Genomic DNA, 16,680 nt, shown 5'->3' with positions numbered 1-16,680 from the left:
GGGGGATCTCACTGCTTCTTCTTGGACCTGGAGCGGGGGTAAGTGACTTGCCCTTGCACATTCAGACAGTGACAGTGCTAGAACTGGAACCCAGGTCTCTGGCAGAGCCTGGCTCATTCCATCATGCTTTGGTGGATGGGAAGAAGAGTAAAGATGGGAAAGAAGAGGAAGCAGAAAAGACAAAGAAGGGGGATGAGACGAGGAAGAGAGTGAAGAAGGTGAGGGACAAAAGAGTGGGTTGTCTGTTTGTCTAGGCCAGTGGTTCTCAAAGTGTGGTCCCCAAATCAATAGCAGCAGCATCACTTGGGAACCTGTTAGCTATGCAGATTCTCAGGCCCACATCCAACTCACTGAATCAAAAACTCTAGGGGTAGACAACCAACAGTATATGTTTTAGATTCTGGTGCACAGCAGGGTTTAAGAAGCACTGCTCTCAGTAGACTGGAATTGTAGTTCTCCATGTATACTGGGCATGGGGAACGGACTACAGAAAGGGTTACTCAGTAATCTACCTCCATTTATATCCTCATCTTTGGTCATCACCACTCCTCCCCCACCCCCATGAGTACCCAGGAATGAGACCCTCCCTGTCTTGGGTAGAGGATGAGAATACTGTGTGAGAGAGAAGGAAGCGTGTGTTTGAGTTTGTCTGTCCTCCAGTTTGCTCTACTCCCTGGGGAAGGGAGCCTTGGCTTTTCTGATGGATCATGAAGCTGTTGCTTATCACACCCTGAGATGATCAGTGGGAGTCACATGGGCCGGGCTTCAGGAGACCTTCTTATCTCTTGTTATCACTGACTCACTGTGTGACCGCCAGCAAGTTCGTTCTCTCTGGGCTTGTTTCCCCTATAAAAGGCAGGTCATGATGACCCTGACATGCCATTCCTCTTTCCCCCAGTAGCTGTCTGCTCTGGAGAATCTGAGGGGAGAATGTTTGGTGGGAGCTGTTTCTTCATCCCCAGGATGAAGATGGATCCCCTGGATCCATCAGGAGGATGGGTACCTCTAATTGGCACAGAGAGATGGCAGGTGACCCTGGAAGAGGGGCTACGGCTTGTCCTAGGGGATGGAATAGTTCTTAGCAAGCCTCACTCCATGAGGATGAAAAGGCTCACTTTATCACACTCCAGGAGCAACCAGAAAGAAGTTACTGACAGGATTTGTGTTCATTACATTATTCCTTTAGTAAAACTCCAGGTGACATTGGTAAGGTGTCAAACATCTATAAGCTAAGAGGTTGGGTGAGCTCTTTCATAATGGGTTCTTTTCCTGTCTCTTAGGAGTCATTCCTCAACTATGGTGCACCAGGGAACTAGCTGTTGCTGGGCTCCAGGGCCTTCTACCTCAGGCCCATTGGCCTGACCTTAGCATGGACGTTGCTTAGCATTGATGCTGCTGTGTAATGGGGAACTCTGCCATGGCTTGAGCCTGGATGCTATTTCTGGGGTGCAGACATATCTGGGTGAATCAGAGGAATGGGTGGGATGCAATGAGAGTGATGTAACCCAGGAATAGTCTTATAGAGGAGCAGAGGCACTGAGCATAGTTTGGTCCCCATTCTGGACTTGCACTGGGGTTAGAGGGAGAGGATCAAAACTATAAGAACTGGTTTTACTAACACTTGTGTAAGATGCTGGGGCCTAAGTAACAGTGCTTTGGGGCTTCCTGACTTTATTTCATAATATGAAATGCAGAGAGCCCTTTTCTACCAAAGACACAGCTCTGGTTCTCCAAGGATTCAGGAGCTTGCTTGTAAGGAGCCAATGCTGCTGGATGGAACACACCAAAGATAGACTCTGGGGACTTAGAAGAAAGGGCCTTTGACAGGGAGCAGAGAACCTGTATGGGCAGATGGGGGCTAATGAGACAGCAAAACGTGAACAATTAATTCTTTTACCCAGAATCTTAGGAAAATTCAAAAAAATGTTTTCAACAAACCATAATTTATATTTTCCTATTTCTATGAGTTGTCATGTCCATGACTAGGAAAAAGTCCACTTTATTCTGGGGGATAATTGAAAGTGCTAGTATGCACAGAGAAATCAGGCATGGTGAACAATAACAGAGGTAAACGTGTCATCAAAGGACATTACATTCTTACTCCTGATATCACTCCCTAATATTTGCTGTTTAACACATCTGGATTTGTATATTGAGATCAATGGTAGGCATATTAAGCAAATTTAGTGAATAAAAGCTTTTGCTTCTCTAAAAGTATTTGCCCTATGAAATGACTTAGAAGAAAAGCTATGACCAACCTTGACAGCATATTGAAAAGCAGCATTACTTTGCCAACAAAGTTCCAACTAGTCAAAGCTATGGTTTTTCCACTAGTCACGTATGGATGTGAGAGTTGGACTATAAAGAAAGCTGAGCGCTGAAGAACTGATGCTTTTGAACTGTGGTGTTGGAGAAGACTCTTGAGAGCCCCTTGGACTGCAAGGAGATTAAACCAGTCAATCCTAAAGGAAATCAGTCCTGAATATTCATTGGAAGGACTGATGCTGAAGCTGAAACTCCAATACTTTGGCCACCTGATGTGAAGAACTGACTCACTGGAAAAGACTCTGATGCTGGGCAAGATTGAAGGCGGGAGAAGGGGATGACAGAGGATGAGATGGTTGGATGGCATCACTGACTTGATGGACATGAGTTTGAGCAAGCTTCTGGAGTTGGTAATGGACAGGGAATCCTGGCATTCTGCAGTCCATAGGGTCACAAAGAGTTGGACACAACTGAGCAATTGAAATGACTGTATTTGGGCTACATGATACCTTATGTGTAACCTTTTCAAAGGCAGATTCTCTCATCACAGGGCCTTGAATGGGAGGATGATTTCTAAGTGTGAGCTATTAGGCTTGAGGATATTACTACCATTGTTAAGGTCTTTTTTACTGCTGGAGGGAGGAGGCTGAGAAGAGCCACAGAAACTGGGAGTAGACCCCCAGAAGTTGTGTCTGAGCCGTTTCAGTGGCATGGCAAGGGCTGAGGCTTGACCAGGAGGCTGAACTCAAGGGCCTGAGTGTCATCGTGTCTGCCACCATTCCCAATGTCCAGCACCATGCCTGGGATAAGCAGGCATTCAATAAACAGTATTTAAGTGAAAAGTGGACAGTATGTCTCAAGATATTCGGCTAAGAAAGGAAGAGAAGAGAGGTTGTTTTCAGGAGATTCAGGGTCAAGGGTAAGTTTTATAGGATAGGAGAGAGTTGATCATGTAGTCAGAGCACAAGTAGCCCATGCAGGAAGGAGAATAATGATACAGAAAAAGAGGATGACGGAAGCAGATGTAAGGAATAAGATCAGGAAGACAAGCAGAGTGATCTTGAAGGAAAAAATGCTTCTTCCTTGGAGATGGGTAAAATGAGGGGTGGGAAACTCCACCTGAGTCAGACCTGCATTCAAGGGTAAGTCTCTCACCCTGGAGCTCAGCTTAGTTATCAAACCACAAAAGTTTGTTTCCCCCTGAAAATTCTCCTTGCAGCCCAGACTTTAAAATTTAGAAGATTAAAATGCTCCAAGATTAACTCTGGAGATACAGCTTTAAAAGCTAGTAATAAATCTCTATCTATTTCATTGAAAAGATTTACACTGAATGGAAACCAGTATAAAAGGAAGCTAAAGAGCAAATAAGTAAAATCCGAGAATACTGTATTTGGCTCTGTCACTAAGACTTTCAGAAAAATTCATACCCAGCTACTTAATGATGTTTCAGGTGACTTATTATGAAAACATATGCACAGGAAGATAAAATTGATACAAAAAGAGAAAAGTCACAAAGCATGTTCAGGAAGGGAGATTGTTATTCTGGGAACAGAAAAGGAAAGGACTATACTTAAACAAAAAAAAATTTAGCTAATTTAGAGATTTATTGTCAGACCCTTTTATCCACTCTCATCTATTCTCTATGTTCTCAACTCATAACAATTTGCAAATGAAGACACAGCCAACACTTATACAAGGCTACTTTTAGCCCATTAAAAACCACAGCAGTGAAGATGACCATGGACAAGTAGAGGAGCTGTGCGCCCTGATCACCGGCCCCAGACACTTCGCTGGGACAGAGGAATACAAGGTGAACCCACCTGATCTGTAAAGTCAGCACAGAGAGCACATGCTCAGTATTAAGTGGACACCCAGTAAGTACTACAGGAATTCAGGCATTGAGGGCTGTAACTGGGAAGGCTTCTGCAGGACTCAGGGGGTCCTTGAAGAAAGGTGGAGCCTTGGTGAGGGGCCCTGCGTAGGGAGGACACAGCAATTAGCACAGTAGGAATCTGTATGATCACCAGTCTCAAGAAAAGCACTGCAGAGGGTGTGTGACTAAGGGTGACTGGGGAGGTAGATGATTTATTACATATTACATTCCAGGAACTATACAGGTACATGGATTCGTTTGTATTTAGTCCCCATGAAGATCATTGAGGAGATGCACGATCCAAGTTGCATTTTAAGAAAAGGCATCTGGTGGATGACTGACTGGATTAGCAAGGCAGCGATCAAAAGTTGGGCAAGGATTTAAGGGGCCACTGCAATAATCCAGGCCTGGGGGTGAGACTGGGTTAAAGTCCTGGATTAGAGTGTTGACAGTGGAAATGACAGCAAGGAAAATATACTTAGGAAGAATCAATAGTATCTAGTGACTAGATATTTAAGGAAGAGGATGTGATGGAGAGAATATTCCATTAAATACAACTATGATTAGCCAAAGGTAGAAAAATAGTTAAAAGGTTAGTATAGCTTTTTTTCCTAGTAAGGAAGCAGTGAGGAATGTCAGATAAACTAAATCTGAACCAAGCACTAAACTTTCAGAGAAAGAAATGAATCTATCATCAAGAGGTATCTTTAGTCTTAAATACCACTAGGGAAGTAGATATTTTTGATTAAATGACTCTCACAAGATTTAGAAAACCTTTTGGTAGAGATTTATAGTGTGGAACATATGGGACCTTCCTCTTGTTTTTAGCCCTCCCATCTGTGAGGTAAATGAACCTAATTTTAGACATCCTAAAGAAAGATTACATCACTTGTTCTAGTCTTTACTTCCACCAGAAAATTCACTGTACCTTGTTTCACATGCTAATTGCTTTGTGCACTGACTTCTGTATAGTTTAAAAAAAGATTATTCTACTGTAGTTAAAAACTGTCCAAATGAAATTTGTCATTAAAAGCTGATTAGCAGAAGTAGGGGTGGTTACTCAAGTACTTTGAGTGAAGACCAGGTAGTTTCTAAGCTTTAGTCTTGAACCAATTTAAAGGTATGACCTTTTTTTTCCTGAACACACAAGAGAAATCAAGTCATGTTGTGATAATAGAAAAGGCCACAAGATGAGTGTTGCATCTACATGCAAAATGGTTGAGGGTCAAACCAATCAACCAGGGGGCCAGCTCTGGTTCAGATTCCTTGAGTACGTGGCACTAAAATTAGATTTCTATTAATCACACAATATTAGTAGTATTTAAGATTCAGAGAGGTTACGTCTAAAGAAAATTGGTAGTTAATAATTAAAAAGAAAAAACAAAGCAGCCTGTGGGTGTTCAACAAACTAGATTTTCTTAAAAGGTTAGGTAGGGCTGTCTCTTCACAGATTGTTTTCTAAAGTATAAGGCTGTCAATTTCATGTCTGACAAATAGTTGTTCTTATTTGTTGCTCAGATGACTCTCATTTACTACTGTCCTGAACAAATTATAGTTTCCTTAGGAAACTAACAATGAGAATCTGGCACCAGTAACTGGCACATTTAGCTACTGGATCATCTGAGTGTTATTCCTGGGAACCTGAAATTCTACAAATCCTAAATTGCTTATTCTAGCAGTCTGCTACTTTAGGCACAATTTTGTTCTGTAAACAGGCTCTTGGGATCTATTACTCTGCATTTAAAGTTTGTTTTAGGATGATAGGCTACTGTGCAATTGCCAAAATGCATGATGCTCACAGTAGAGATAAAGGTGGGCCTGGGGAGGGCCTGCCATGTCTGTCAGATCAGACCCATTTCTGGCTTTGCTCCTTGTTCCTCCAGCAGGCTTATGCTTGTAATGAAGTACAAAAGCATAGCGGGGAAAACTGGAAACAATCCCAAATCTCTTCAGTGACTGGATAAATGAACTGTAGTATATCCATAAATAGACTACTATTCAGTAATAAAAATTAGCCAACTTGATACCTGTTCCAACAGGGATGAACCTTGGATGCATTTTGACTAAGTGAATGAAGCCACACCCCAAATGCTATATATATGGTATGATTCCATTTATATGACATTCTGAGGAAGGTAAAACTAGACAGGTACTAAGAAAAGATTGGTGATTATCCGAAGCTGGGGTCTGGAGGAAGTATTGACTACATAGGAGCAAGAATGAGGAATTTTGGGGATAATGGAACTGTTCTGTATTTCTGTCACAGTGGTTACATGACTCTATGCACATATCAACACTCATAGAACTGTACACCATTCTACTGTGCATAACTGAAAGATAAATAAGAAAGTTAGGATAGTGGCTTCCTTTGCAGTAAGAAGTAGTGACTGGGAGTGAGCTGAGGGGGTGGCAGTGCCTGGGATGCTGGTCATGTTGTTTTCTGAGCTTCAAGCTGCTTACATGGGAGATGTTGGTTTGTAACAATTCAATGAGGCGTATGGTTTTATATATTATACTTCAATAAAAAGCAAACAAGAGACGGTGAGAGAGAATTCCAACCTTCACTGTCCCCTGGTCTTCTCCCCCTAATTCTTCCCATATCTATTTATTACCCATGGTATGGTGGTAATGGTATCTTCCCATTACCACTTTAGGTGACAGAAGCCACTAGAAAAACCCTAGTATGAAACTCTCCCTGGTAAGGTTTTGGTACTTGTTCCTAAAAGTCTTGAACAATAACACCAGGTTAGTGCTGTTTGGCAGACCAAAATTTGTTTTGCCAGTTCTCAGGTAACTGTATTTGGTGGTGGAATGCAGAGAGAGCTGGTAGTAGTAGAAGTGAATGAGAAACTAGTCAACGAGTAGTAGTGACTGTTTTATTCTTAAATTGAAAGAAAATGTATCTTATCAGGGCAATTTAAGGTTTTCCAGACATGTCTCTCAAAAATTAATATTCCAGAGAACTGCTATTAACTGTAGGGTCTAACGCTGCAGAGACGTCTGACAATGGGTCATGAAATCTTGATGCCTTCCAGTTCCATGTTTGAGTTACGACAGGTCACAGTCACAGCATCTCTGACAAAAAGGTGGGAATCCTTAGAAGATGATGAGTAAGCATGATTATGTTGTTGTTCAGTTACTTGGTCAAGTCTCTTCGTGACCCCATGGACTGCAGTATAACATGCTTCCCTGTCCTTCACCATCTCCCAGAGCTTGCTCAAACTCATGTCCATTGAGTTGGTAATGCCATCCAACCATCTCATCCTCTGTCGTCCCCTTCTCCTCCTGCCTTCAATGTTTCCTAGCATCAGGGTCTTTTCTAATGAGTTGGCTCTTTGCATCAGGTTGCCAAAGTATTGGAGATTCAACTTCAGCATCAGTCCTTCCAATGAATATTCAGGATTGATTTCCTTTAGGATTGACTTGTTTTCTCCAACACCACAGTTCAAAAGTATCAATTTTTTGGCGCTCAGCCTTCTTTATGGTCTGACTCTCACATCCATATGTGACTACGGGAAAAACTATAGCTTTGACTAGACCAGCCTTTTTTGGCAAAATAATGTCTGTTTTTTAACATGCCATCTAGGTTGGTCATAGCTTTTCTTCCAAGGTGCAAGCATCTTTAAATTTCATGGCTGCAGTCACCATCTGCAGTGATTTTGGAGCCCAAGAAAATAAAGTCTGTCACAGTGACTGACTAAAATGAAAATAATTTTGTAACTAAAAGTCTGTCAGAATTTATAGCGATGTAGAATGGTGGACCATGTTCTTCTTTCTCAGTCTTCTGCACCATACACACTCCAGAGCAAGGGAAAGAACAGACATTGACAGTCAAGTATCAGATGCTGTTTTTAGTGTTTTATACACACTGCTTTACTTAACCCTTATTAACAACTCTGCAAAGACGTCAATCAAATCTCACTTAAAATGCAGCAAAATGAAGGCTCAAGTTAATCTTTATACAAAGGGAACTGGAACAAATCCAGGCTTCTAATTTCAAGGAAAAGGGAATTAATTTTAAAGGGCCCCCTGAATTTGTAATCTTAATGATTCTCAAAATATCTCCGTTTTACAGATAAGTAATCAGAAAGAGGGATGAGATGACTTGCTCACCTAATGTTACATAATAAGTGGCAGAGCTGTCGTTCAAGTCAAGCTGATTCCATAGCCCACATTCTTCACATTATAGTCTTCTGCTGCCAAAGACAATGAGAGCTATACTGTGCAACTCTGGAGTGAGATAAACAGTCTTCAATATTGGACTAAACCATCTAAATTTGGGTGAGAAAAGTGACATTTGTGTTCTGATATCTTTTAAATTCATCCACCTCAATAAAATCTCAAGCTCACTGATACTCTCTTTTAAATCAGTAATTCAAATTTTGAGGGACTGAATAGCCCACTGAATTAAGCTCACAGCAAGGGGAAGAAAAGGACCTGGAATGGGAGAAAAACAATGGTTGCAGGAGCTACAGGTTCTAATCCTGGCTGTAGCACAACTTTGATTAAGACACAGGGATCTCTGGCTTCTGTTTCACTACCTGTAAATCAAGAGTATTCAAGGCAGAATCTCAGAATGTAACCGTTTAGTACTTTGGAAAACAAAATTTCCACACCAGTAAAGTCCCCAAATTGCCGTGTTTGGAGTTTAAGACTGTGCAGTGATTCAGCAGGTGTGTGCTGACCAGTGCTTTCTGCTTGAAGCTCGCTCCATCATTTTCTGAAGAGCCCTGCACAGATATGGAATAGCAAAGCAACCAGAGACATGTAGTCTTATTTAAGAGGTACTTTTATTTTTGCCAAGTTAAGGGTATTAAGGTGCATACTGGACTATGCAAGTGGTGCAGTGGTAAAGAATCTGCCTGCCAATGCAAGAGACACATTCCATCCCTGGGTCGGGACGATCCCCTGGAATAGGAAATGGCAACCTGCTCCAGTATTCTTGCCTGGGAAATCCCATGGACAGAGGAGCCTGATGGGTTACAGTTGCTGGGGTCGCAAAGAGTCAGATATGACTGAGCAACTGAGAACAGCATAAGGAACATAATATAAATATGGAATATTTCATGAAACACTCAAAATAGTAGTAATCCCTATGTATTAGAATAGTGGACTTCTCCCCTAATGAATAGTGTCCCATTTTTAATCCTAAAGAGGTTCTTTGCCAATATGACAAGTGCTAGGCTTACTTGTTTGCCAGAAATAGTCCTTTCAGCTGTGATGGGAATGACTTCTTCTATGTGTCTGTCCCTACTTACTGTGTGACTCTGGGCAAGGACCTTCATCTAAGTCTATCTTTATCTTTAAAGAGACAATAACATAACATAATTTAAGTTATAGTGCCTTACACAGTAGGGGCTGAAAAATGAGGCAGCCTAGCATATCAGAAAAAAAACCTGCAGCAGAGAAACTTTGATACGGATACCCAGCACTGCCATTTACTAGCTAAGTAAGCTTGGCAAAGTGATTCTGCTTAAGCCTTAGAGTGGGGCCAGTAACTTGTATCTTCTTTTAAGAAATTAAATGATACTATACTAAAGTGGCTGTTGCATAGTAGTACTAAGCAATAGTACGTCTATTAACAATTCTATACAATCTAGAAAGGTGCACAAAAGTTAGTATCCTCTTACCAAAAAAAAAAAAAAAAAAATCACTTAACAAGGACATTCAGAAAGCAATATATTTTAACACATAAATGGCATCATTTTATAACCTCCTGATATTTTACATTTGACCAGTAAATGCTGCAAAATGGCTTAGGCTGGGTCCTGCTATAACGTGATTTCTTGGGCTTTGGAGATCATATGACAACAATAGTCTTCTGATATATTTTTATGTTTGGTAACAACTTACTATATTCAGCATATAACACCTATGGTATATATTTCAATGTGTTAACATATTCAACTCCAAAATCTATAGAAGGAATTTAATTAGGTTGCCTAACAATTCTCGAATTCTGTTTACAAATTATGTGATGCCTCAAATTGTCCCCAAAAATGCTAGCTTGTAAAATAATTTTTTCTTTCGGAATACAAGACACATTTAACATACAGATTTTACGATAAAGTTTATTAGCTGTTCTCCTCTTTCTCATAAATGGAATGGATAACGTCGATAATTCTTTACAAACCAGTATGTATTTGTTTAAGAAACTGTAATGAGGAGGCTGTCAAAAACACATATTCAATAAACAACTCCAAAAAAAGCCATGGGAAGCCAAACAGTATTATAAAAGACCAGAGAAACTGATTTCTGAAATTGTTATATACTTTTCACTATAATTTCTTAATTGCTCACCATGAAGACCTGTGCAACTCTAGAGCAGAGCAGCTACAAGAGATGAAAGGTGTACAGTCTGAGAGGAAAACACTCATACACATGAGGCTTTTGCCTGTTAATAAAGGAGAACTAGAAAGAGGTGGAGACCAAATCCAAACCCAATGACAAGAACAATAGAAACAACAAAAAACCACCCCCCTGAAAAAACACCCCCCACAAAAAACCAACCAGGAACCATCTGAAAACTTTTATAGAAAAGAGGAGAACATGCCCATGTTTTTACTTATAACCTAATTTCCCTAAAGGTTTCTTTGCACACCACCATACTCTCATTTTCACTTCACAAGATTAAGGAAGATAAAGTCTAATCAATTAATATTTAATTTAAAAATCAAACAAAAAGAGTAGGTGGCAAAAGAAAAAAATATATTTTAAATATACATATATATGTTTGTGTGTGTGTGCAACTATGTAAAGAAAATAATTCCCATAGTTAGAGTTTAAAGAAAGTTTTATATATATTTATATATATATATTTTATTATAACAAAATAGTCAGTTATTGTGGGTAAAATATTCATTAAAATCTGACCCTTAAGAATGTATTTAAAGTTTTAGACTATGTATTGGACTTCTTTCCCACTGCCATAATGAATACTACATTACCACTGTAATGTCTGTTTTGTATTTATGTCCATGAAATCTTCTCAACCTTATGTGTAAAAGGTGAGCTCCCCAAGCACCTAAACATGGCCTCAATTCAGAAAAATGTAATGATCATTATGTATGAACAACTTTTGTAAGACACTATAAATAGTGTTGCACAAGGAGATTAAAAACATTTAAACACTGTTATTCCTAGCAAATCTACTGGGAGGAAAAAAAAACAAACTTCAAATAATAAAAGACTTTTACAAAGAACGCTTATGAAAAATGAATATCCCTTGTGAAATTATTAGTTAACTCAGATACTCATTTTGAAATTAAGAAACATATATTTTTGTTATTTGTCTGTATGAAATATTTGCTTTGATAACAGAGTCAATTGAGAAAAGGACTTGAGAGTTAACACATTGGCCAAACCATGCTATTAAAGTTAAGCGTGCATTGTTGCTCAAAATTCACTAAATCATTAAAACCACTTTTCTTTCATTTATATTGAAATTTGGAAAGACTGTACATAAAGCTTTTCTGAAAATCTCTTAAGGTTACTTTCCCTTAAACATTAAGGAATTTTACCACAATTACCCCGTCTCTTGAAATCCTATTAATAGCTGGTCAGGCCATTCCATCTTCAGCTGTGAAAAATGGCCACAAACCAATAGTGACATGAAATAATACAGATGGTACAACTTGAGGGAGACACTAAGACATCAAAAATAAGTGCAACTGCAGACCATGATGAGTGGGATATGATTCAACAAGAAAGAAGAAATGAAGACAGACTCGAGAAAGAAAGGGCAAAGAAGTGTTGAAGAAAATGAGACTGTGGAAAAGAGAAACAGAGAAACATCAGTCCTCATAACTTTTCTTTTGCTGGAACCCAAATGTAAGGACCAGACTGTTCTTCTATGATCTGCTTCACTTGGTTGTAAATGTCTTCCAGCGTATCTCCCTGTACAATAGCTGTAATGACAGAATCAGAAACCTCCATTAATTGCTTATCTTCACCATTACAATTATTTGTAAAATATCTAGAAACACTTATTCAGGGAGAAATACTGCTTATGTACTGTTTAGTAAAAAGCTCATTTTATTAATTTTCCTATTTGTAAAATAGAAAACATTTTATTTCAAAAGTTTATCAAAAAGCAAGATATGGTGATTTTTACTTTGTGCATTTGGGAAACAGACACTGAAGTAATTAGAGGCAAAAGAACAGCTATCTGCAACTTACTCTTAAATGTTTCATAAAAAAGTATAAATGTGGTATAATGTTAAGTGCTGGTGGAATATGAGTATATGTAAGTGCTGGTACTATTCTTGTGATTTTTCTGTTGAGTCTGAAATTATTAAAAAATCCTTAACAAAACAACACTTGGGTTACAATTCCATGATACTTAATAGTACTTATTAATAATATGAACACCAAATATAAGCTAATCAGTATTTCAAGCAAGTAATTAACAACAAAAACCTATCCAAAGATAGCTAAGGAATAACTGGAATAAAATTTGGGAATTGAATTTGGGAAGTGCTCTCTACTCTTCTCTTTCTAAACAAATATCTTAAAAATGGATCAAAATTTATAAAGGGTCAGAGAAAAATCAGTATCATAAGAAGAAATCAACTCTGAATGTTTCCTTCTGGTATGAATTATTCCTGTACATGCTGTCCTTATCAACAACCTAAGATACACTAAATTTCAAGATTCTTCATCACCACCACCTAGATTAGATGAATTATTCTGAAACTGATAGCACTTATTATTACTACTGGTAATTGTGGACATAGTTCAAAATTCATCTCGATGAGTCAGTTCTTACGGCCCCAAAGCAAAATTCTAACATACAAGCATCTACACATGATGCCAACCTGTGAAATGTTCAGTAAATTCTTGTTCCAGTTTCATGGCTCTCTCAAACGTCTTTCTGGCTTGTTCTTCTGTCAGACGCTTATTCATTTCCCTAGGCAAATAAGTTTAGAAATTAATAATTACTACATTATAATACTTTTGAAAAAGGGTGACAAAGGAGAGAAGACACATATAAAATCATGAAAAGGTGAGGTCTGTTGAGAATTGTAATGTAATTGCAAACTATATTCAGTCACTGACCATGTAGCTTTGTATATGGAATGACAGAAGGGTTTCAAAATTTTCTTGCATTAGCTCAGGACAGCCAAAAAACCCCAAACATTAACTTGTCAGTTTTGACTTTGATGAAAATCTCATATTAAAATATTACTTACAGATCTACTTACCAACTTATAAGGTAGTAAAGGGAATACATGAACACATTAAATAATACCATGAGAAGGCAATCAGTAAAACAGTTTGGGTGAAACTGCAGAGTAAGTGAGTTGGTTTCTTCAACAAAGAAACAGAAAAAAGGCAAAGATGGGAGGGAGAATATGTAGATCAAAAGACTTAACAAACTGTCATGAATAGACTGTCTGGAACTTGATTCAAACAAACTGAAAAAACATAAACTTAAGAAACAAGAAAATATGAACTATCTGATGCTATCAAGGAATTACTGTTTCATTGTGACATCACAGTGATGTTTTTAACAAGGAATTTTATCTTTCAAATACATATAAAGATGTGCGGATGAAATCATGTAATGTCTGGGATTTGTTTCAAGATAATCTGGAGTGGAGGGTTAAGGAGGTGTTGGGATGGATAAATAAGATTAGTTGTAGTTAATAATTATATTACAGCTGGATGATGGATATATGAAAGTTTGTTCCCAACTTAAGAGAGAAAGCTTTCAATGTTTCACCTTCAAATATGACATTTGCTTTGATATTCTGTAGATGACTTTCATCAGATTAAGGAAAATTCCCTTTTATTCACAGTTTACAAAATGTTTTTGTCATGAATAAATGTTAATTTTACCAAATGCTTTTTTTTACATTAAAATGATCTTTTTTACTAAAAAAAAAAAATTTTTTTTTTTTTTTTGGATTGTGCTGTGTAGCTTGTGGGATCTTAATTCCCCAGCCAGGGACTGAAACTGAACCTGGGTCACCACAGGAAATCACCAAGTCCTAATCACTAGACTGCTAGGGGAATTCCTGTAAAATTGTTAATGTGGTACACTACACTGACCTTTTAAAAAACTGAAGTACTGCTGATTTAAAATGCTCTTAGTAAAAAAAAAAAATAAAAAAAATAAAAAGCTCTTAGTTTTAGGTGCAGAGCAAAGTGATTCTGTTTTATCTATCTATTCATATGTGTACATATATTCTTTTCCTATATATATTATATATACTTTTCCAGATTCTTTTCTATTTTATGTTATTCAGTTCAGTTCAGTTCAGTCACTCAGTCGTGTCCGACTCTTTGCGACCCCTTGAATCACAGCACGCCAAGCCTCCCTTTCCATCACCAACTCCCGGAGTTTACTGAAACTCAAGTTCATCGAGTTGGTGATGCCATCCAGCCATCTCATCCTCTGTTGTACCCTTCTCCTCCTGTCCTCAATCTGTCCCAGCATCAGGGTCTTTTCCAATGAATCAACTCTTCGCATGAGGTGGCCAAAGTATTGGAGTTTCAGTTTCAGCGTCAGTCCTTCCAATGAACACCCAGCACTGGTCTCCTTTAGGATGGACTGGTTGGATTTATGTTATTACAAGATACTAAATATAGTTCTCTGTGCTGTACAGTTGGTCCCTGGTGTTTATCTATTTTATATAGAGTAGCATGTGTCTATTAATCCCTCAATTCTTAATTTATTTTCCCATCTCCCCTTTGGTAATAATCATGTTTGTTTTCTATAATACACTGATTTTTAAAAATTACTTTAAAAATTGTGATAAAGGGGCTTCTCTGGTGGTTCAGATGGTAAAGAATCCACCTGCAATGCAGGAGACCCAGGTGGATCTCTGGGTCCAATATCATATGGTAATCTGATTTTTAGTATGTTGAGAAAGTCCCATACTATTTTCTACAGCAGCTGCACCATTTTATATTCCCACCTACACAAGAGTTCCAGTTTCTCCACATCCTTGGCAGCATTTATTTTCTGCTTTTTGACAGTAGCCATCCTAACGGGTGTGAGGTGGTATGTCACTGTAGTTTTGATTTGCATTTCCCTAGTGATTTGTGATGCCAGGCATCTTTTAATGTGCTTACTGGCCACTTGTTTATTTTTCCTCTTTGGAGAAATATCTATTCAAGTCCTATCCCCATTTTTGAATCAAGTTTTACGTTGTTGTTGAGTTTTAGTTTTCTATATATTCTGGATTTTAATCTGTTATCAGATCTATGATTTACAAATATTTTCTCCCAATTCTATGGGTTACCTTTTTAATTCTGTGGGTAGTGTCTTTTGATATAAAAAGCTTTAAGCAGTCACAAAGTCTAACCTCCCTTTTTTCTTTTCTTACCTGTGTCTTTGGTGTCATATCTAAGAAATCACTGCCAAATCCAGTGTTGTGAAGCTTTTGTCCTATGTTTCCTTCTAAGAGTTTTACTGTCTTATCTTTAGGGCCTTGATCCATTTTTAGCTGACTTTTGTATGTAGTGTTAGGTAAGGGTCCACCTTCATTCTTTTGCATGTGGATACACAGCTTTCCTGGCATCATCTGTTAAATAGACTATCCATTCCATTTTTTTTTTTTAAAGATTTTTGTTTGACATGGACCATTTTTAAAGTATTTACTGAATTTGTTACAATACTGCTTCTGTTTTATGTTTTGGTTTTTTAGCTACAAGACATGTGGGATCTTGGTTCTCCAACCGGGGATTGAACCTGCACCTCCTGCACTGGCAGACGCTGACCCCTGAACAAGGCTGGGGTTAGGGATGCCAACCCTCCACACAGTTGAAAATCTGTGTATAATTTAACAGCCCTCCATATACTTGGTTCCTCTGTATCCATAGTTCCACATCCACAGATTCAGTCAACTGTAGACTAAGTAGTACTGCAGTATTTACTACTGAGAAAAGATCCATGTTTAAGTAGACCCGTTGGAAGGACTGATCAATATTTGGCCACCTGATGCAAAGAGCTGACTCATTAGAAAAGACCCTGATGCTGGGAAAGACTGAAGGCAGGAGGAGAAGGGGACAGCAGAGGAAGAGATGATTGGATGGCATCACCGACTGGATGGACATGAGTTTGAGCTGGTGAAGGACAGGAAGCCTGGCATGCTGTAGTCCATGGGGTGGCAATGAGTCGGACAGGACTGAAAACTGAACTGATGCAGTTTAAACCTGCGATGTTCAAGGGTGAACTGTAGTCACATCAGAGAAATTCTGCAAGTCCAACTGTTGTCTAGGTGGGGAGATGGATTCCTGGTGCTTCCTACTCCAGCTTCTCTCTAGCTCTATCATGGATTAATCTCAAATGTGAATCTCACCTTGCATTGCTTAAATAAGCCCAACTTGGCTGTTATATTTTATCTTATAAAAACTGCTGGATTCAATTTGCTCATATCTTGGTAAGGATTTCTGCATCTATACTCATGGTAAGACTGGTCTGTCAGTTTCACTGCTTGTGAAATCTCTGACAGATTTTAGTATTAAATTAGTGCCTATAAAATTAGTTGAAGAATCTTTGTAAGACTAGTATTGCTTCCTAGTTTTTGGTAGAA

General features: G+C 38.5%; 1 protein-coding gene across 7 annotated transcripts in view; it reads right to left on the bottom strand.

The window, feature by feature from the left end:
* Nucleotides 1-10,191: 10,191 nt before the first annotated feature.
* Nucleotides 10,192-16,680, bottom strand: part of DLG1 (discs large MAGUK scaffold protein 1) — a 258,661-nt gene continuing 252,172 nt past the window's right edge. For all 7 annotated transcript variants that reach the window (XM_061166872.1, XM_061166871.1, XM_061166873.1 and 4 more), the window contains 2 exons: nt 12,955-13,046; nt 10,192-12,045 (listed from right to left, as the gene is read on the bottom strand). In XM_061166872.1, coding sequence (XP_061022855.1) covers nt 11,939-12,045; nt 12,955-13,046 — 199 coding nt within the window. In that variant the 3' untranslated portion in view covers nt 10,192-11,938. The remainder of the gene's footprint in view (nt 12,046-12,954; nt 13,047-16,680) is intronic.

Source organism: Dama dama, chromosome 19 (genome assembly GCF_033118175.1).
Source record: "Dama dama isolate Ldn47 chromosome 19, ASM3311817v1, whole genome shotgun sequence".
NCBI classification, from domain to species: Eukaryota; Metazoa; Chordata; class Mammalia; order Artiodactyla; family Cervidae; genus Dama; species Dama dama.
The sequence above is the reverse complement of the archived record's forward strand: the minus strand, read 5'-3'. Positions and strand labels throughout refer to the sequence as shown.